This window comes from Toxorhynchites rutilus, chromosome 3 (genome assembly GCF_029784135.1).
Source record: "Toxorhynchites rutilus septentrionalis strain SRP chromosome 3, ASM2978413v1, whole genome shotgun sequence".
In the NCBI taxonomy this organism is placed as follows: domain Eukaryota; kingdom Metazoa; phylum Arthropoda; class Insecta; order Diptera; family Culicidae; genus Toxorhynchites; species Toxorhynchites rutilus.
The window spans coordinates 216293365-216316093 of NC_073746.1; the positions used below are offsets into that span (position 1 = coordinate 216293365).

At 39.9% G+C, this 22729-nt stretch overlaps 1 protein-coding gene across 9 annotated transcripts in view; it reads left to right on the forward strand.

Moving 5' to 3' along the window:
* Nucleotides 1-22729, forward strand: part of LOC129775044 (irregular chiasm C-roughest protein) — a 354255-nt gene that overhangs the window by 319580 nt on the left and 11946 nt on the right. The window contains exon 13 of one of the 9 annotated variants that reach the window (XM_055779227.1): nucleotides 4044-13735. The exons of the other annotated variants lie outside the window; for them this stretch is intronic. Within the exon in view, the coding sequence (XP_055635202.1) occupies nucleotides 4044-4085 (42 nt within the window). The 3' untranslated portion in view covers nucleotides 4086-13735. Of the gene's footprint in view, nucleotides 1-4043; nucleotides 13736-22729 lie in introns of those variants that run through there. 9 annotated transcript variants of the gene reach the window in all.

Genomic DNA, 22729 nt, shown 5'->3' on the forward strand with positions numbered 1-22729 from the left:
TTAAAGCAAATCCAAACGTCTCAAGCTGTGATTTGGCTAAAAAGATCGGCATGTCGCAGAGCTACGTCCAGAATGTAAAGAAGAGAGCTGGACTACATACTTACAAGGTACAGAACTTCCCAAACAGCGATGAGCGGCAACAATCGACGGCTAAAACTCGGGCACGGAAGCTCTACGTGAAGATGCTGACAAAATATGGCTGCTGTGTGATGGACGACGAAACGTATATAAAAGCCGATTTTAAGAAAATTCCGGGTTGGAGTTTTTCACCGGCAAGAGCAAGTTCGATGTGGACGACAAATTAAAGAAGAAGAAAATGTCGAAGTTCGCCTCCAATTATCTCGTTTGGCAGGCCATCTGCTCTTGCGGACTGAGGAGTTAGCCTTTCGTGACAAAGGGCGAGTAAATGGCGAGATCTACAAATCTGAGTGCCTCGAGGAGCGCCTTTTGCCGTTCTTGCAGCAGCACGACGAAGCTCCGCTATTTTGGCCAGAATAGGCATCATGCCACTATTCTAAAAGTGTCCTGGAGTGGTATGAGGCCAATTCTGTCCATTTTTTCCGAAGGACATGAACCCGCCAAACTGTCCAGAGCTGCGCCCGTCGTTAATAAACATATTGAACAACATCGGCCCAAGAACGCTGCCCTGCGTTACTCCAGACGTGATGTTCAAGACACGGGATCGAGTTGAGTAAAGGGCGACATATGCGGTTCTGTCACACAAGTACGAGGAAATCCAATTCGTAAGTGAATCCGGAAATCCCATGTGTTTCATCTTCTCGATGAGAAGTACATGCGGAACCGCGTCGAATGCTTTCGCGAAATCAACATATACTGCGTCAACTTGTCGTCTCTCTTCTACTTCGCAAGACAAGGCAGTAATGTAGCACATGAGGTTCGATGTTATGGATCGACGCCTCATGAATCCGTGTTGGCCTTCAAAAATGATGGAGGACATCACGCTATACAAAACATTGTGCACCAGTCTTTCGAATACTTTGCCAATGAAACATAGTATTGAAACACCACGGTAATGTTCCACCATCTTGCAGCTACCAGATTTGTGGATGGGAACTATGTAAGCAGCTTTCCAGGCATCCGGAAAGGCGAAGTGACTGGTCGAATAAATGTGTAATCGGAGCCGCTAACTGTTTGGAGCAGTTCTTGAGCAGTATGGGAGGTATTCCATCCCGCATCCTTTTTTGATATCCAACTCGTCGATAGCTCTCACAATTTCGCAATTTCGTTTTCGGTAAACTGGATGACAGGGAGGTCGATGTTGTACGCAGGAATATGAGCGAAACAGTCACCTCTTGGTACGGGTGATGCTTTGCTGAACACGCCCTCGAAAAACGTAGCGAAAAGGTTTGCGGTTTCCTCGATTGAGTTGGTTTGGGCACAATTAAAGCTCACACTACGTGGTATGCGAGTGGATGATTGCCTTTTCTTCACAAAGTCCCAGAAGCACGCCGGGTTTTGCTTAACTTTGGCTTGAATAGTGGCTATATAGTTTCCGTAGGTGTCTGACAGCGTTGTTTTATACTGTAGTTCAATCACTTGGAGGTAGTTTCGATCGTTTGTAGACTTCGAATTGAAGAATCGGTGACGAGCTTTCCTGAGAATGTTGCGCAAGTTTCGGAGTTCACGGGTCCACCACGGTTTACTGGACATTGAGCTGAATGAACGTTTTCTGCGAGGCACATTATCATTAAGCACTGCGTAGAGCTTTAGAGCTGAAAGTTGTTGATTTACTGATCCGGTTTGCAGTGGAGTTTCCCAGTCAACAGCCTCCAGAGCCATTTTCAGCTGTGCGAAATTACATAACTTAAAATCGTAGGAGGATTGTCGTTTATTTCATCGTCGCTGTCCACGTCGAATAGCAGAACGAACGGTGGATCCCACTGCCAATAGAGGCGAGTTGGGTTCGATTATGTCTAATTGGTCTGGTAGGCTTAAGAATGCCAAATCAAGAAGCCTGCCGTTCGCATTCAGATATCTGTTGGTCTATTGCAGTCCAATTGCAAACATTGTTTACATTAGCACCTGTTCCTGCTCAGGGTGTTTTCACGCAACTAGTAAATGCAAATCGATTTTTCTTCATGAAAATCACATGTAATCAATACGACTTTGGGTTTGTTGAAAAACCCCAAGTCTCTAGTTGCTAATACTACCATAAGGCGTTGAAATTATTCAAATATTTATGTTTTTTAACGATTTTTCTCAAAGAGAAATTATGATCCTGGCTTGTCCACCTCTGATCATGGTTTGTCCAAAAAATGATCATGGTTTGTCCGGTTTTAGAAATAACCATTTTTGAATGAAAAGAATCGAATTTTCAAGTAGATGTTGCATTTCTCATTGTTTGAGTTTACTGTCATCATATTGGTCCATTCATAATGTGGGCTTTCTTAAGAATATTGCCTTTTCTTGGGCATTTTAAAAGGGCTCACCTCAACACACTCAACACAGAGAAACATTATTTCTGCTATGCGCGAAGGACACTATAAACAAACTGCAGCGCGTCAAGCGGTTGCCATCGAAATCACGTGGACAAAACAACATTAGTGAATCGGACAACTCATGATAAGAATTGAGCTCATCGAAATGCGTTTATTACATGGTTTAGTTATGCAAATCTGATACAAAAGGTGTGCAAGCGTGATGTTTACAATATTTGTAAGTATTGTAATCCAGAAAAGGTCTGAATACGTGCCAAATAATCATCTGGTGATTGATTAATAGTCAAATAAGGGGTGCATTGACACCAATAGAAGTTGGATTTTACAATCCTTTAAAACATGTGAATCCGTAAAAATATACTATAAAACTACTGTAAATCATGAAAAAGACAGTTTTATTTATATGTATTGAAACATTCGAATACCTGATTTGACACAGATGCGCTGAATTAGAGCATTAAAAAAACTGGACGAACATAATCATATTTTCGACTGGACGAATCAAAGTCATTCAACTTACTTAATATAATAATTCTCGCTAACGTTTTTTAGATCTCAATCTGCACATTTATTTGAAAAAAAACAACTATTGGTTTGGAGCAATGTACTGTATGTAATCTTTCTATTGCATAAAAAATCCATTAGTCAATCGAGTTCATGAGTTTTTGACACGTCAAATGTACCCTATATCATAATCTAAATACTTCATACAGAGCACTCAAATTCAAGCGGGTGCATTATACTTTGTTATTTTCACTAAGTTTGTTTGTCAGTAGTTACAGAAAAAAACTGAAACAGGAGCTCTCACCACAGATGTACATAATTGTACGTAATTACATTACATCGCTATAATGCATCCAAGTTTTCTCATTGGATGTTTTGAATGTAACACAATTAACCGACAGAATGTTCGCAGAGAATGACCAAAAAGCGGGTGGTAATCGAGTATTAAATCCACTCAATGTGCAATCTATCCGGGAGGCAAATGAAACAAAGCGCAAAGCGAAGGCACCCATGGGCATGCTGTGATTTTTATTCTTTCATTTTTTAATCCACAAATAATTAAACAAACACTGCGTTTTTTTAGTTTGCTTTTCCCGAAAATAAAATCAGCTGACGTACAAAAACTGTACACAGACACCGCTTCGGAAAAGAGTTTGCATGTTTTTCTACAGTGAAAAATTAACGATTCGTGATTCAAAAAAGCATTGTCCTTTTATTCAAATTGAACTTAAACAAAAAATAAAAGCATTTTCCCTGTTCATTCGCGACTGAATAAAATTTGCTATGATGCACCAGATGTGAATTTTTTCGTTCGCTTCCTCCATTATTGGTAGAGTGTTCATAGTTACTCAGCGATTGGTTCGGTTACAGACCTTTGTTTGTTCAACAAATGGAGTCGCCTCGTATGCTGTCCGGTGGCATATGCCAGATGACTTCTGTAGATGTTCGGTTGGTTTTTTGTTCTGTTATTAACCTTTGTTCTAGCGAATATAAAATCGATTCGATGAAAACGGTTCCGATGTGTCACAGTTTATGTAATATTACCGTCTTTTCTTATGCTTTTTTATTCCAACAATATAGACGATGCCCGTTCTTCGGACATTTGGCAATCATGTAGCCTAGCGGGAACGAAACTTGCCAGTCACGAGTGGTCGTAGTAGCAATGATAGTAGTAATCATCGCGATATCTACTATTATCACCATCAACACGACCGTCACTTCCAACACAGTCTAGATAGTGAACACAAACACAAACACAATCACTATGCCACCTATCACTATTCCTCAAAATCTGGGAGCCTCAAACAGTCGAAAAAACCCAATAGCAAGCACGAAAGCCGTAATGAGTACGAATCGGCCCAGTACTACTACAATCATACGAAACCCAACCACAAAAGCAGAAAATTGAGCTGCGAACTATCGCCTGCTGAAATGCAAAACATACAAAATTATGAGATAAAAAAGCATAACAAAAGTAAATCACAGTCACAAATGCTGCTTCTGCAAACACCACCGCCACCGTTACCACAAACCGACTCTATCCCTTCCAACACATCCTCCTCCACTTCCTCAACACTGCAAGCGCCAGCGGATATAGTAAATCCTTCGCCACCTCCTCTGCCACCACTGCTAGCCACAACAAATGCAAATAAATCACTCCAACCACAACCGCAACAAGCCAAAAAACACAGTCAAAAACAGCAGCAACAACTTCAACCACCATTAAATAACACTGCTTTCAGTAATAACACCACCAGCAACGGAAAAAATAAAAATAGTTAGCTTCAGAATAAGCATCAGCAGTCCTGTAGCAGTAGTAGATGAAGCAGAATACTGAGAATGTTTTGTGGATAGAAAAAAAACGTGTTTTGATCGCAACATTTTGCTATAATTTAAACATAACCAATTAACAGGAAAGAAAAGCGAGCAACTGAAGCACAATTTCCTTCTCAAGTGATTGTGAAAAAATCATGAATGTTAAAGTACGTGTAACATTTCATATTTATACTACTTCCATTTGATACCCACATGTCAGAAACATAGACAAACATCCATGGTTAATCAACGCAATCAGTATAGGAAGAATGCAAAGGTCACATTCAATCGAATTTGAGTGAAACTTTATTTGTTTATCTTTTAGTTTACCTCAGAAATTAACATAGTGTGTGCAATATGTTCCCCTGAACCCCTCTTTTGCACCACAAATACAGTTCCTAAGGTCATTTTAATTTTTTTTGTTATTACAATAGAAACGCATGGCACGCGAAAACCTCGGCACCAATCGCTGCGGATATTTTACTAGGGTCAGCTCCATTAAAGTACAAACTGGAAATTCTTATAATAATTTTAAAATATTACTATAATATGAACATTTCTAAATGAAGCCTGATAGAACAATTATTTTGCGTGACCCACATCAATTTGAATGAATCTTTCTTCATCTTCGATGCAGGAGATAAGGTTTTCTCCACAGGTAAATGACCATTATATCTCAAAACTAATTTCTTGAAAGAACATATGTGTATTTCAGAAATGTTTATAACTCGAAAACGGTTGATTACAGCGGAATGGCACATGTGGAAAAGTACGAGAGAATCATTTGGACTTCAAATAGACACGGATTTGTTTTTTACCTTTTTTCAAAATATGAATCCAATTAAATTCAAAACTGAAGTTTCCTCAACGTACAATTTTTCCTCATTATTTTCTGAAAATACATGAAATATTTTTCCTCAAATACTGAAAGGTGTTATAATTCAGCAAGGAATATTTTTCAAAACCTCAGTTTTTTTCAATTTAGTTTTTTGTATGAATATTCTTCGAAACATTTCGAATAAAAATGTTCATTACGACCACCTTTCTAAGTCTAACATTTTCAAATATATTTAGAACACATTTTTTTACGATAATTTAAATAAACAGAGACGCCTTTGTCAACGTCTCTACCTTCAGGATTTTTTTTTTACAATGTACATAACATTTCTTAAAATTTACATTTACATTGCTTGGACAATAGAATGAAAGTGCACCAACATCGATTCTGCTATTAGTTTCATTAACATAGTTGATGTATAGTATTACAATTTTCAAGATTTGACTTCGTTTGTTTGGTCTTATGTTTAACAGCGGAGGTCTCATTAGTTCCTCGAATGACAGTCGTTGCCATCCGTCGAGTATTTCTGTTATTCTCAGTTGTATGTATGCCCAGGCAGGTGCTACGCGAGGGCAGTCACTAAATTTATGTTGCAGCGTTTCTATCGCAGCATTACAGTGTAGGCAGTGTTCGCCATCCGCTCGCTGGATTATTCTCATTAATTTTCTATGCTCTATCTTCTCATTGACGAATAAATATAAACTACTTCGCTGACTCGACGATAGTTGTTTCGTTGCAATATTTTTCCAAATTCTCTTCCAATCTGTGCCCGGATTTCTCCGTTCAACACGAGGTGCTTCGGTTCTCTCCAAGAGTATACGATGTATTTGATCACTGGATGGACTTGCTCTAACAAGTGGGGGGAGAAGGGGGATTTGTTGGAATATTATCTTGAGGCAGGGAAGGTCTGCATGGGGAGAAATAGCTTGGTTCAGGAGGGATCGGTAGTAGGAAAGGGATCCAATTGCCTGCATGTGACGATTCAATGGCAGCGCTCTACATTCAAAGGCTGGTAACTGCTGTTTTAGTCCACCAGATTCGGTGTCACGCGCCAGTTGCTCCATTGGGACTCGCGCCGGTAGTCCACGCCACAGGAATGATCCCATGATCGACGTTATTTTCGCCGTGTGAACGCAATACGGCGTAAGAATTGATGCCACATACCAAATCTTCGCCGTGATGAAGGTGTTTAATGCAATTATCTTCTGTTGTAGGTTGAGATTTCTTAATGAGTGCAGCTCTAGTTTCGTCAGAAAAGGGTGGAGATAGATGATGAAAAGTAGCATAGACATCGGGTCCCCTTGCCGTACGGAGCGTTTGATCTGGAAGCGCTGCGAGAGGTGCCCATTTATCAGCAGTCGAGAGAAAGATTGTTCGGCGATTCGTGCCAGCAGGTCAACGAAGCCTGGATTTATTCCCAGCTGTCGCATAGTTCGATGAAGGAAGGAAAGAGATACACGATCGAAAGCATGATCCAGATCGTAGCTTATCAGCTTCCCTTTTACCTTATTCGCTTTCAACTGAGCAATTTTGTCATTCAGAGAAAGAGTGGCTTCGAAAATTGAGCGCCTTTCGTTGGAACACTTTTGCGCATCGCTCAGTACCCGATGGGTACGTACTGGCAGTACGGGCAGTTAGATCTATCCGGAACTTTCTCGATGCTGAATGGCATCCAAACGGAAAGAATTCCACGCGTGTATGTGTCGATCCTTCGCCGTCCACCTCGTCCAGCACGTTAGGCAACGATGTTGTCTTGTCGATGTCCCCACGAAAAATGAATGCGTCTCACCACCAGAATATCGCCTAAGTATGTTTTTTGTGTGTGATTGAATCGAGAGAAGGTGTGGTTTACGATGGCAATTTGGAAGGCAAACTAGAGGGGAATGAACTCTCTGAGCTCGAAACTTTCGGCGACTGAGCAATAATCGATTGCGTGCGCATACAATATTGGATACGGAAATATCCTACTGATGGGGAAGAATAATCTTCAGAAGCTTTCCTGCTAATTACACATAGTTGAAAAATTACAAAATCAAATGTATATGGTCGCTGTGTTATATGGTTAGTAAACCTTAAAATTAACTCTTTCACATGAATGTATTTTTAAATCCCCAGAGGAACTGGCAGATTATTTTCCAGAAATGATTAGATCTTTCCGGAACTTTCTCGATGCTGAATGGCATCCAAACGGAAAGAATTCCGCGCGTGTATATGTGTGTGTAGCGATGTCTTCCCGGGGAACCGTTTGTGGCATCACTCTCCTCCTGATGGATTCCCTTTTGGCCTAAGGTGCACAAACAGGCTCTTGGTGACACCGTTCATCCGCGCTTTCATGATAAACACGAAGAGCTTCACCACAACAGCGACAACATGCTCCAATCGCTGTTCAATTAGAACTGAGTGGATTTTCCGAGCGGCGCTCGCTTATATACCGATTGGTGATTTCAATAGCCTGTTTTGAGAACAATTTTAAGGCTATTGAAACAAGTTTTTGGATCAAAAAGTAACAAGTATATAAAGCGTAGACATTTTATCTTTCGAATGAAGTGTTTATTATACCATTTCGTTCAGTTGTTTAAGAGCTATTAACGCTCAAAATCTCGGTCTCCGGTGTAACGATTTCGGTTTCGAAACTTTGATTTTACACCCCGGTATAGAAATGAAAGACGTAGTCCTACGTCAAAATTCTCGTTCGGCACGCATTGCGGTGCCAGACGGTGCGTAGATATTGGCTAATGTCGTGTTTTCAACCCGAAGAGCAATAAGTCTTCCGTTCAAACTTTTCTCCGTGTGAGAGAAGCGTATATACTCCTTCAACGCTATCACCGTCCCTCTCCTTGACTCATCGACGTTTGTGACGACGTTGTGACCAGGGATGGAGAGCTGCTCGTTCTCCACCTCTTGAAGAAAGACGATGTCGAGATCCATCGTTCTGCAGAAGGTTCGGAGCGCATTTAGCTTTGTTTCGTTGGTGATCGTGTTGATGTTTATAGTGGCATTGCTTGTTGTTTTGCTCCCTTTCGTCGTCGCTGTCTTCTCGTCGTCTCCTGCATTGGCGGTGTGCTCTTGAGCGTTTCGCCGATTCGTCTGTCTCGTTGGCAGTCTTCGGAATTGAACGCAGTTCTGATGTGCAACACTTTTTTTGCACCCAGTTGAACTCTCTCTCCATGCGCACACCTGCGCCCGGACGAATCAACGCACACCGAAACAAAGTTCAAATGTTCTGTTGTCAACACGGTTCGCTTTTGAGTTCGAACATCCTCACTGCACCGTATCCATACACCGGCTTATATTCCCAATTTTAAACCCAGCTCGAATCTAGTCTTTCTGCGTTGCTTTCTCTGTTGATGCGGATTGTATGAGGGTGCGCTGTTGCTAAGCTTAGAACAAGCGAAAACAAAACGGGCGCTAGAATTTTATGTGTGTGTGGGTATAGAATGAGGGGGAATTTAGTATGTGAATTCTGCACCGTGCTGATTTTGGGCTCATTTGTTTTGAGTTCGGTGCGCTTCGTGCCAAGAATGAAGTTTGTTTTCAGCGCACGCTGATGAAAATTTAATTCGAGCGCAACACAGCGTAGGTTTTCTGAAGTCTGCTCGTTGCCATCGGATTTTCCACTAGCAGGTCCGTCGATCACTTCGCCACTAGCAGGAGGTTGTTGACCAGATGTGCTGGGCAACGACCTGCTATCCGATGGTTGATTCGAACCCGATATGGGTATGATAGGTATAGTGAGCGGTGGAGATTGTGTTTCCGATTGCGTATCGATTGGTACGGACATCGGCAGCTGTTTTTGCTGCTGCTTCTGCTTCTTCGGCGGCGGATGCCGCAATACAGACGTAGGTTGACTCGGTATCGTTGTTTTTTGGACATGCGGTTTCGCAGTTGGCTTAGCATTCAAAGCCGCTGGCTGCTTCGTAGCATCAGCGTATGATTTTTGCACGAGCAGCTTCTTGTTCTGAACGCATGACACTCCGACATGGATGAATTCACGACAATGTCAGCATGTTTGACGTTGGCCAAAATAAGATAGCAGCGTTAACTCGCCTTCGATGACAACCCATGATTCTATGTTGTGTTTCACGATCATTTTCACAACTCGGACACCAGTGCAGATACCCGGAAAAAAGAACTGCTGATCATTTCCGTATACCTGCTCTCGCACTGAGATGACGTCACCGTATGTGGAGAGAAATTTAGTGATGGCATCATCCGACACGTCTTCAGACAAATCGAATAATTTGACCTCCACTGCACCATCCTCCATCGTTATTCGTAGGAGAATCTTCACTCCTCCTTCCACTGTCACCTCGTGTTTTCCGTCCTGTTCATCGCAAACTTTTTGTGCCAGCGCCAGATCGACTACCTTCACGAAGGCACATCCGAGACTTCGGCTACATTGGATTCTCGTCACTTCACCTGGTTTCAAGCCCAGAATAGTTCCTATGAAGTTCTGTACTTTCGTGTAGTCCGGCTTGCGCGGCATCATCGCATAATCTATGCGGAATGTATTTTCGCGGTGTACCATCACTGAGCCGTAGTATGCGGGAACACACAACTGCTCGGCGACGAAAATAACGCGGCGAAACGATTTAAAAGTTAGCTTGTATAGACTTCCTGATTTAGCTTAAGCGAAAACGCGTCTGCTTGGCTCGGAAGATGAGCGCTAACTGAACTGTTTCACTCATTGATGGTTTTTTTTTAACTCACCTTTTATTTAAGTTACAAAAACACGAACCTTAAAATTGAACATCACAAGCTTGGTGGATACATAATAGAATTAAAACAGTTTTCTAATTTTTCACCCTTTTATACATTTTCAATCACAGGGCGGACTCGAATACTGTCTCCGATTTCGTTTCCCTGTATATAATCGAGTAATTTCTTTTTATTTGTATTTTATTCATATATTTTTTTTGTGTTTTGAAAATAAAAGAGGAATTTAATTTTTGATTCAGCCCCTTAAAGTCGGGAATCACCTTTCTCACATAAAAGATCCGAATTCTTTCAAGAGGTGATAGAGGGTCATATTCGATGAAAAAATCCAACAAATTCCAAGTCTAATATTTTCGGAGATATTTTGGAAATATTTCTTTGTCGGCAATTTAAATAAATAGAGACGCCTATTTAGCTTCTAGTTAGTTGAACATAAAATAATTAATGGCTCTTTTTCTGCTCTTAAAATTCATGTTTTATTTATTGCAACCAAACCCATGTATTCATTGCAACCGCAAACAATACGATTTTTTTGTCAACAAACCATGAGTATTGAGCGGACATTCGTTTAACCGAACATCCGAATTTAAAAACAAAACAAATTAAAAACAAATGGTGTACTAGAAATTACAAGTCCAATCCATTGTTGCTGTTTAGTATGACATTTCGAATCACTCCAATAATTCAATTCAGCAACAATTCAAACAGGTTTTTAAGTGTTGCGGTCAGTCTTTGCTAACGGCCACCAACATAGACCTATTTGTGGATGTGCTATACCATTAATAAACATCATAAACTAACCTTTCAATCGACATCCGAATTTGAAAATGTGGTATCGTCACGTCGTCATTTGCTCGTTTTATTCGTTTGACGCTCATCGTTCTGTAATCAAACAACACAGGGAGCGTTCATCGCTTAGAACACTCATTCGATACTTTTGTAATTGGTAGAGGAGAATTTGACGTTTGCTTTGATATGAGCAAATCGTGTAAGTACCGTCAGATGATTATTAATTAACTCTGAAAATTATTTTGCTGATCGAGCCAAACAGGGACTATTTCACCAAATAGTATGGTCAAATGGTAATTTTCTGTGTGACATCATTATTGAACGAAGGGTAGATTAGTTTACAACTCTGAAGATTTGTGCTGATTAGACTTGTTTGATTAGCTACTAATTTGTTGAGGTATTATGCAGGCATTGTTTTTTGTAAACTGATCGTCAATAGTTAAATTCGTATTTGACTAAAGAATCCCTTCATACTATTGAAGAATTAACATTTCCATCATTGATAATCAAATGACATTCTAACTAAAATTAAATGGACCGGAATGAAAGGAATGGAAAAAAGAAAATAGCATATTATGACCCCTCTTCTATGTACGTTCGATAGAAAAAAAAAAAAAACATAAACATTTAATTGATGATCGTGTTCGCGACTGTATGATTTTTTTTTGTGTACCATCTACAGCCGATGTTCCGTTTCATATTCCGAACACTTAAACTTTGATGTCCATTAAACAGTGTCTCATTACTCAAAATGGTACTCTTTCGCGAAATTAATTTGATTTTTGAATTCAATAGATCCTTCTTTTTAATTTGACTACAATGAAATTGATTCATGGTGAAAAACTAAAAATATGTTTAATCACTTTTATCTCAAATTCCGAACACCATTTTTGTCACTAACTCATATTCCGAACACTTTTGTCTCAAATTGCGAACAGCAAAAATGCATTTTTTTAAATCATTCCTTTTAAACTACTGGACTGATTCATATGATCGATATATCAAATTACAGTCAATTATCTTTTTCGAAAAATATTATGCTCGCAAAAAAACTGTATTTTGATTTAGTGATTATTGATTGTATTTGTTTCTTATAGTTTGCATGGTTTCGGAACCAAGGGCGCTATAATGGTATCGATACCTGTAAATGATGTTAAAATGAAAGTATATAACCCAAAGAATGTCAGGGTTTTGAATATTAAATAATTTATGACATTAAAGTTCAGTAAATTCACATTTTAAAATTATGTGTTCGCAATTTGAATCATGCGTAGAAACTTGATTCATATTCCGAACACGAATTTTAGTGAAAAATGCATAAAATATAATTTTATTTCATTGTAGATTTTTACCATTTGTAGCACCCAACATGGAAACAACAAACAAAATAGTTTAAACAATTACAAAAACTGAAAAATGAACGATGGTTGTTTTTTACGGAATTTGCTAACGCAAACATTTTTTCATTGGTTTCGATTGTCACTTTTTTGCAAATGTTTAATATTATAAATTATAGGCTGTATCGATACCTGTAAATGATGTCAAAATGAAGCCTATGCCTCAAAGAATGTCTGTGTTTCCATTATCCAATTATTTATCGCAATTTATCGGTGTTAAGAATTTGAGACTGTTCGAAATATGAGACAAAACGGTAATTCATTAATGCAATACCGTTTCATACAAGTGCACTGTGTGAACGTCACCAAAAAATGTCGACTGTTTCCAAAATTTGTTACCATGTACATTTCGCCCCCACACACCCGGATTACTATCTTATGATTGAGAAGGATATCAATCCAAAGAACGATAGCGTAAATCAACCCAGCCAAGGTAACCCAGAGGTTCTCTATAGGATTTTAATCAGGGCTGCAAGCTTGCCTTCCTAAAAGTGGGATATAAAGGGTGTGTCACATCAAATTGCATCACGGAAAAAACGCTGTAGAAATTTAATTTTTAGGAATTATATCTTCAGCTTTCGCTTATAATCAGATAAGAGTGTATAGATCACGTTGGCCATGCTTCACTGTCAATTTTTCGTAAATTTGGAAAAATGTCGTCGAACGAAAAAGAGCGTCGTGAATTAATCCTGTGCACTCATTTCGAGAATCCGGAGTTGTCACATCGGGACATCGGTAAGATGCTGGGAATCGTCCAATCCACGGTCAGCAGAGTACTAAAACGATACTTCGAGAACCTAACCATCGACCGGAAGGTGAAGAACAACAAAAATGGATGCTCCGTCAGTGAAAAAGATCACAAGTAGTGAAGCAGTTTAGACGTGATCCGAGAAGTTCGGTCCAAGATGTCGCCAATAAGCTGAATTTGTCAAGTTCATTCGTCCAGCGGACCAAGCAGCGGGAAGGCCTGCGTACATACAAGGTTCAGAAGGCTCCTAACCGCGTTGAAAGGCAAAACATGGTGGGGAAGACGCGAGCCCGGAAGCTGTACACCGAAATGCTGACGAAGCCGCATTGCCTGGTAATGGACGACGAAACCTACGTTAAAGCGGACTTTCGTCAGCTGCCGGGCCTGTTGTTCTTCTCCGCAGAGAACAAATTCAGCGTTCCGGAGGAGATTCGCAAGCAGAAACTATCCAAGTTTGCCAAAAAGTACATGGTGTGGCAAGCGATCTGCTCTTGCGGAAAGCGGAGCGCCCCCTTCGTGATGACCGGCACGGTAAACGGGCAGGTTTACCTTAAGGAGTGCCTACAGAAGCGCTTACTACCACTATTGAAGCAGCACGAGGGCCCGACCATCTTCTGGCCGGATCTCGCTTTGTGCCACTATTCAAAGGACGTGTTGGAGTGGTACGAAGCCAACGGGGTCACCTTCGTGCCAAAGGAAATGAACCCGCCCAACGCGCCGGAGCTTCGCCCAATAGAGAAATATTGGGCGATTATGAAGCAGGCCCTCCGGAAGAACCCAAAAGTTGTCAAATCGGAGGCGGACTTCAAGAGAAAATGGATTTCTGTTAAAAAAAAACTACAACCTGACGTTGTACAGAACCTTATGGACGGGGTAAAAAGGAAGGTGCGAGCATACGGGCTTGGGCTCGAAGTATGAATAAAAAGAAAATGCCAAAAGTTGTTCAATAGTTTTTTATTTTACTGTCTAAAATTTTCAAAAGGATCGGTCTACTGGGCGAATTTCTACAGCGTTTTTTCCGTGATGCAATTTGATGTGACACACCCTTTATTTTCAGCAAACCACTTTTTTCAATTTTCCACTCGCGCAGAACGATTGAAAACCGTGCATTTTATTCTTTAAATTGGGCCTCATTCCCAAATACACTTCAAGTGAAAGCAAAGTAAATTGAAGCCAACCAGGTCGGTAATGGAATAGTCTTCCGAGAGAAATCCAACTTTGATCTGCTCCGATGCATCCCTAAAGAAGATTCCACTTTCAGTAACGGTCTTCGTACTAGCATCACATTAATGTGCAGAATGAATGGCTGTTTTTTGCACATTCGACCCCGCTCGTTTCCGGGGAGAGAGATACTGCTTCGGTTTCATGAGGATCAATTTTCATCACTACTAGGCGGTTCCGATCCTCGATGCGGTTTTGTTGGTCCAGAGAAATGCTGACTCAGTGCCTTCTCCCGAGCTTCCCTTGCAGCTACCTGAGTTGCAACCAGACTCTTCAGCTTCCTCTTTTGAGTCTTGGTGAGGTTTTCCTTCCACGGTGTAAGGAACTCAGCTGGGTCTACCGCTTTAGATCCAGTTTTTGTAGTGAAGTTACTCTCGTTACTCTCATCTCTGGTGACTAACAACAGGTCGGAGCTGTGAGGATGGAAGAGGAGCAGGACTGAACATCGGCAGGTGCGTCACTCAGTATAGCAACCTGTTCTATACCCATAGAGTCACTCATGTTTTCTTTCGACAGGGAGAGGCTGACGGAACCCGAAAAGGTTTATTTATTTGGATCGTTCATAGAAGCCCTGTGAGTTGCGCGATAAATAAGAACGGCTGCATCAGTTACCCGCATAATCAGTAAGGGCATAGAGTACTGTGGAGGGCACCCTGGTACTCAAAAGGCATAGTTGACAAAGGGATTTGACTCGGGTAACTCCATCAGGCCCTGGAGGCACTTCGCCACCATGAGACCTGGAGGAAGGAATTCATCCTTGACGATAACAATGTCTCCAACGGTATTCTGATAGCGGAACGGGTTGATACTGCATTGATGGTTTGACTTCTTTGAACACGCATTCCGCTAGCCATTCCAAACGTTTTATACAAACTTCTGAAGCTTCTAGTACTGGTTGAGACGATTTAGAGGTACCTCACGGATGTCGATTTCGGACAGTGGACGGATCATATTTCTCATCAGGAAATGTGCCGGAGTTAGAACTGAAAAGTCGCTGGGATCGCTTTGAAGCGGTAATAGCGGGTGGGAGTTAATACTACCTCCAACTTTTATTAGAATGGAGATTCGCTCTTCGAAGGAAATCAGCAAGAAACAAAGTTGACAAACCAAGTGGGTTTTGGTTAGTTACTTTTACCACGGCCTTTGAGCGACCACCGATGTTAGGAGTGCGAGGGGGAATCAGGTGCCAGATGTTATCATCGGAGAGATGTTTGGAAATCCTGATTTTTTTTTCTGGATGAAGCATAGTATAGACTTCATGCAAAACATTCTTCACACCGATGAAATTTGTACCATTGTCCGAATACATATGATGAGGCGTATTCCTAAAAAAGCGAGCCCATATCGCACACCAGCTTTCGTACTCATCTTCGATGACTAGATTTGGGGGAAATAAGGCAACTAAAATCGTCACCTGTACAGATAAAGGCTACGTTTGTAGTCACTTTTGCAGCTGGCAGCTGGCTAATCGATTGTTGAATGAGTTGCGGGTTAGATCTGCGTTCGGAGCGTTTTCAAATGGCGTTACAAACAGCTCACCGACCATTCAGTGAACAGAATTCATCAAGGATTACAATGAGTGTGACCATAATTCCGCCATATGTTGGTGTTGGTGAAATGGAGCAATTGTGTAAAATGATGAAATTCGGAGATGACGATTTGTCGTTTCACATTTTTTTGACGCGTCAGATAAACGCAACCGGACACGAACACGGATCAAATCACTAAAAACGGTCTTAATAAAAAAATGTACTTTCCTGACACCAATTGTCCTTTTTTTCGGGCGCTTTAAATCTTTGGGGAACGTGTCAGCTTGAACCAGCTTTAAAAGAACTACTTTGCCATTTTGGAGCTCGCCACGATGCAGACGTTCCGACGTTTTTCATTTCCACGGAAGTTGTTGCAAAAATGGAATCAGAATCCAACTGCACCAAGCAGAAGCGGGTATGACGAAAACCTGACGGTCAAATAGTTCGACTGGATTATTTTTAGCTAAATTTCCTCGGACAGTGGTTCTCCTGCGGAACATGAGCCGGCCACCTTGATCTATCTTCCCGTTACAAGATCATGCTCCCACAACTTGATTCTGACTATTTCTTTCGAGGACCTCCATCGGAAAATGAGATCGGCGGAGTTATCTTTCCCAGCTACGTAGAGCCATTGCGATCCATGAGTTGCGGATTAGGTTTCATAGGTGCGGTTTGCAACGAAGGTTTTCTAGGATCTGGAGAGCGTAACACTACTGTGGAATCTGTCCAAAATACTACAGTAGAGAATTTTATATCCAATGCCGTTGAAATTTTCTCATATTGTCACACACTTCTAATGCCAACTTATAACGCAAGTTTTGATGGTCCCATCGATTTACAGATGATTCAGTGCCAAGGAGATCAGGAGAAAGACCTGCCAAAACTGGAAGCGAATTCGAGCACCATTTTCGCAATCGGAATCCGCCTATCCGTAAAATCTTTGTACGTGATAGAATTGTTGAAAGTAAACATTTTACTTCAAAGTCTTGCTTGCCCTCGGGTAATCATTGTCATGATCTTCATAAGTAATTGTATACTACTCATGAGTCTGCCCGAATCCGCTACTGCTAGGTGACCACAAACTCCTATGCAGCGACCGGTCACCATAATGCATAAGTACCTACGTGTAATTTTTTTCGCATCCGCCACTTATACCACTATAAACATGCGAAATCGAAAATGTATGTCAAGAATGTCGTCGTCCCACTAACAACGCATCGCTAAGTGAGTTCCCGAAGCTAGTTTTCCCTGATCCAACAAATACAACGCGAACCATGGCCGTTGAACTCGATTGCTTTATAACGAAATGGTGTTAGTGATTAAGTCATTTAATATTTGGATACAAAAAAACGGATCAATTGTAAAACTAAAAAGTTGAAATTTGGGGTAAAAACCCGTTAAATTAAATTTAGAGGAAGTATTCAAGGTTTTTAGTGAGCCCATTAATGTTGCAATGGCTTTCTTGAAGACCACATTTCACCATTATTTGTGGAATTTTATTCCGCTTATCTCTAGCACATGTCTACAGTTCACGAACTGTTCCAAATTGTCGTTCGCCACTGTAAACATGCCTTTCCAGAATCCCTCAAAGATTCTCAATAGGGTTTAAGTCCGACCTAAGAGCTGGCCAGTCCAAAACCTGAATATTTCTCTCGGAAAACCACGCCAGAGACTTCTTCCTGACGAGATTGGTCGCATCATCTTGCTGGAAGATGAAGCGTCGTCCATTACGTCTTCGGTAAACGGTATCAGTACAATATCCAGCAGCTCCAAATAGGTTTCCGAATTCATTCTTGTCGGAATGTTGCTATAAGTGTGTTTCCTCTTCTTAAAAAAAAACAGCCCATACTATGGGACTGCCTCTTCCAAAGTTCCTGCTTAACTTAACCTGAGAATTTTTTCGAAGATCATGCCAATAATACGCGCAGCAGTTCGACCAATTTGACCGTGTTTTTTTTCATTTTTCTGAAATCCGTGGACACGCCCGCTTTCACACACGGTCAAAACAAAACTACGAGTCGGATTCGGCTGAAATTTTGACAGTAGCCGTTTACGAGAATGTACTATACGATAAGTAATCTCTCTTACGATACTGAAACCATCGAGCGATGAGACTAAGTACTTATCGGACCGCCCTCGTAAACCTAATGTACAGATCCTCGCAAAATTTGAGATACGCATCTTTTCGATATGGGAACGTCAAGTTCCTGCTTTATTCCCGTGGCGTTCCAGTCTCTCCAAGCTATATACCCTCATACCGGCCCTCTTCAATTAAGGCATGTTTTCGATTTACGGTCTAAAATGTTTCGCTATAACGGCAAAAAAACTATTTTCGACGTCGATATACAACTGATTCTTTAAACGGCTTTTCGCTTTGCGGCCAAGTTTCGTGGAAAGTATCTAGGCCGTAAAGTGAGGTATGGGTGTAATGCGATTCCGACCCCGGTTTGAAATCATGAATTCACAATCGTTTTTTCTTACGTATACCTTATTTGGGACCTTTATTTTGAAAATTTCTTACAAATGTTTCTCGTCTGTTGAACCTCTCCACTATCGCCCAGTAGCTTGATACGCGAATCAATCTCTGCTCAGTTTCATCCAAAAACTTTCCTTTCGGCATCGTACTTAAAACCCGTCCGAAACAGTCATACAATCTCATCTTGATGATTTGACAGGTGGTTAAGATATTGTCATTTTGGTTGGGTAAATACTAGAATGTCAACTGCGCGTATAGGAATTTCGGTACAAAATATTAAAAAATCTAATTCCAACAAAGTATAGAAGTACTAATGGTTGCGAAAACAATATATTCACTACTTCATGGTTTGGATAAGTACGTTTCATCACGTCACAAAATGCATGTCGATATTTGCAAGGTTCTCGCAAGTTTGCTGAAAAACAGAATATACAGGTCGGACTCGATTATCCAGAGTATTTAATTTCTGATTTTCAAAAATTTTGAATAATTTGTATAATTATTCCATATTGGATAGCCAATATGTTGATACCCTTGACTAGTAGAACACAGTTATATATGAAATATGCAAATCCAAGATGGCGGCCACTACAAAATGGCGGATTATATATTTTCTCAGAACCTCATCAATATGGATATCAAATGAAAAGTATTGACTAGTAGAACACAGTTATTTATGAAAAATTCAAATCCAAAATGAACACCACCACAAGATGGCGCCATATATATATATATATATTTTTTTTTTCACAACCCCATCAATATGGTTATCAAATGAAAGTGCTTGAATAGTAGAATACAGTTATTTATGAAAAATGCAAATCCAAGATGGCGGCCACTACATAATGGCGGATTACATATTTTCTCAGAACCCCATCAATATGGATATCAAATGAAAGGTATTGACTAGTAGAACACAGTTATTTATGAAAAATGCAAATCCAAGATGGCGGCCTCTTCAAAATGGCGGATTACATATTTTCTCAGAACTCCATCAATATGGATATCAAATGAAAGTGCTCGACTGGTAGAACACAGTAGATCATGAAAAATCGAAAACCCAGATTGCCGCAGTTCCTAAATGTTAATTACTTTTTAATGGTTTCATTCAGCTTGCCCTGTTTGTATCTATGTTTGAGTGTTTGTAGGATTGTCCCACATTAATTGAAATTTTACCCCAGGAACGGGGTACTGATTGATCTGAAATTTGGAACATACCTTTAATTGTACTGTCATTAAAAAAACTGCGTATTCCATGATCTTCAAAAATTCAATTTGGCCTAGCAGCGGCCATGGCTTGTCCATGGATTAATGTGCTAAAAGCTAGAAACTAATTAGGCAAGTAGCAGTTAGTAGTTATCACATCCACTCCTTCATTAATCTAGGGTAATGATGAGAATAAAATCAAAACGTGGGGTATATGATGAAACAACTAACTGTGAATAATGGAAATCGAACGTTTATTCATACCTAATTTTCTTCGGAATATTTTCATGATGTACTGTATTCTATTAATCAAATCATTTCATTTGATACCGATATTAAGGGGATTGAAAAATACATAGTCGGTCATTTAGTGGTGGCGACCTTTTTGAAATTATGTTGTTTATTATGTTTTGTGTTCTCCAAGTCGAGTCATTCAGCCTTTTTTTACCGACGGTCGAATTGAATTTTTCAAGATCATGGGATACGCTGTTTTATAATGACAGTAGAATCAAAGATGTGTTCCAAATTTCAGATCAATCGGTCAACAAGAAGGGGGTCAAATTTTTATTAATGTGGTACAGCGCTACAGACAATGTTACAAAGTTACAAAGTCACAAACATACAAACCGGTCAATCTAGATAAAACCGTTTAATAAATAAGTGCAAATCATAATTAATTTACGTTTACCTAGAGAAAATTCGTTTTTTGCATGATTCGATTATCCGGAGGATTCGATTATCCGGAGTGAAAAAAAATCAATACTCCGGATAATTGAGTCCGACCTGTACCTGCAATTTATATTCATCTATTGATGACAACAAAGTCTATCAAAGTCATCTATTGATGAAGTACAAAGTTCATTTATTCGTTTTGAAAAGGAGCTGAAAACACAATATTAGTGTTCAAGAGTTTCAGACCGCAAAAAGTCATGTGTCATCACGTCACAAAATTATTTAATGAGCAACAAGCGAATTTTACTATAAAATATTTTTCCATTAAATACTGTAAGAAATCATCTCAATTTTACTTTGACATCGTTTACATTTTGAAAATTTTGTTATTTACACATTAAAACGTGAAAAAATTTGTTCAAGCGAGTTAAAACGTTGTCACATCATTCTAGCATGGGTCATGTCCAGATAAATTAAATTCTTCACATGTTACAATTTAAATATCATTTAAAGCAACTGCTCCTCCTGTGAATTCTCGCACAATGAATTTTCGCCAAGAAAATTCCGTTGTGGAAACATTTCATGGCAACCAGCTTCATTATACATCCGTCTTTAAATAAAAACCATAACTAGCAGATGAAAGAAGGCGTGGAACTGATGTTGTGTTTTTGTTTTTTATGGCTTCAAAGGCCGCAGTCGAAAAGTTCCGTTCTCGCGTTTTCCCGCTTCTGGTGGCCATACGTTCAGCAATTTATAGCCATTTGAAACGATAATGAGTGTAAAGAAAGAGAGACATTGTTTAGAATAATTGCTTTAATTTACAGCTAAAGTGTCACAAAGCGCGGGCTCAAGGGAAATTTTCTTAATTATTGTGTTTGGAGGAAACTCACGAAACAGCCGCTTCATGGAACTCATAGAAAAATATGACGCACCTATAACCATTTTTTTTTTTTGTATGCTATGTAACCTAAGGAATAATTCTCGAGTTGAACAATTCTTCCCAAATGATTAATTTGTATGGAGATAACATAAACTAAACAGCCCGGTATGCTTCCATCAGGCTTGAGGCAATTTCAAAACCGGAAATGGTTAGTTCAACAAAAAAATATTTATTATTTATTCGACAATTACGTTACCTTGCAAATCTCGGTTTTTCTGAAGTTCCCCCACTCAATCTTCTAGCATCCTTTGCATCAACTTATTTTTCGCGATCGTTTCGTGATAATTGATTATACCAATTTGTATGCAGGAATAATGCGAAATGCCTTGTTCCTCTCTTGTTGGGATACATTTTTACAAATGAGTTCAATAAAGAATCTCCCCGTTTGGGGCTACCCAAGCAAAGCTTAGTTGCTTAGTTAAAAAGTAATTAACCGAACCACTCAAAGACACATTTTTTCGGCTGATCGTGACTGCCACAACTTCGTACAAATCCAATTAAAAGATAAAATCTATTAAAGCGTGAACAAGAAGCAAAAAAAAACTTCCAGAGGTGGAAGGCCACGCTAACCCTTCGCTGAACCGCAAGAGTGCGAAACATCAAAGCGTTTTTCGGGGTGAAATGGTTGAATTGGTCAAAACTGTTTACGATGTCCATCCATCCCCCGCCCAAAGTGTCAATTCGACGAAATTATTCACTTTGAAGATAATCACCCGCAACTTCGTCAAGATGGTGAATGAATGAAACTCAAAATAACAGTATGAACTCTGTTCAACAGATTTTAATTCAATTTCATTGCGCGCTGTGATTTTACGGATTCCTAATTGGTGACGAAAAGTAGGGGAAAAGGGGGGAATTTGGACCACCTAAGCAAATCGCCTAATATTTCCAAACCAATACGGTCTAAATGAAAAATGTCACATTGTATACTGAGCTACTTGTTTTCTCTCAATAAATAATGTTTAATCATTATATAAAGCTTTCAATCTACCAAATATATCATAAAATAAAAGAGATAATATTTGGACATTAGAATTTGATGTGGGGTGATTTGGTCCAGTGTGTGTTTCATCGAAAAAACCATACTTATGTTTATGTAAAGTATTTTGAGATAATGTCACAATCAGTAACAATGTTTTGGGATCGATACCAGGTGTCTTAGCCAGATTCCAGACCAGAAAAGTTGGATTGACACCATCTCGAATTCTGCATGAATCTTTTCACTGTTGGTCGAGCATTTTCAAACGCTTTTGATGCTTTGTCAATGAAAATCCGTTCTCGATGGCCTGCGCTGCTCTTTCAAGCTCCTCCTGCTTCCAAAGTTGTCTGTCCGTCCTCTTTTTATAATTCAGCGGCATCTGGAATCAATTAGACCAAAGAAAAGTCTCAAACCTGTAGGACCAATTCACCCCACAGAAA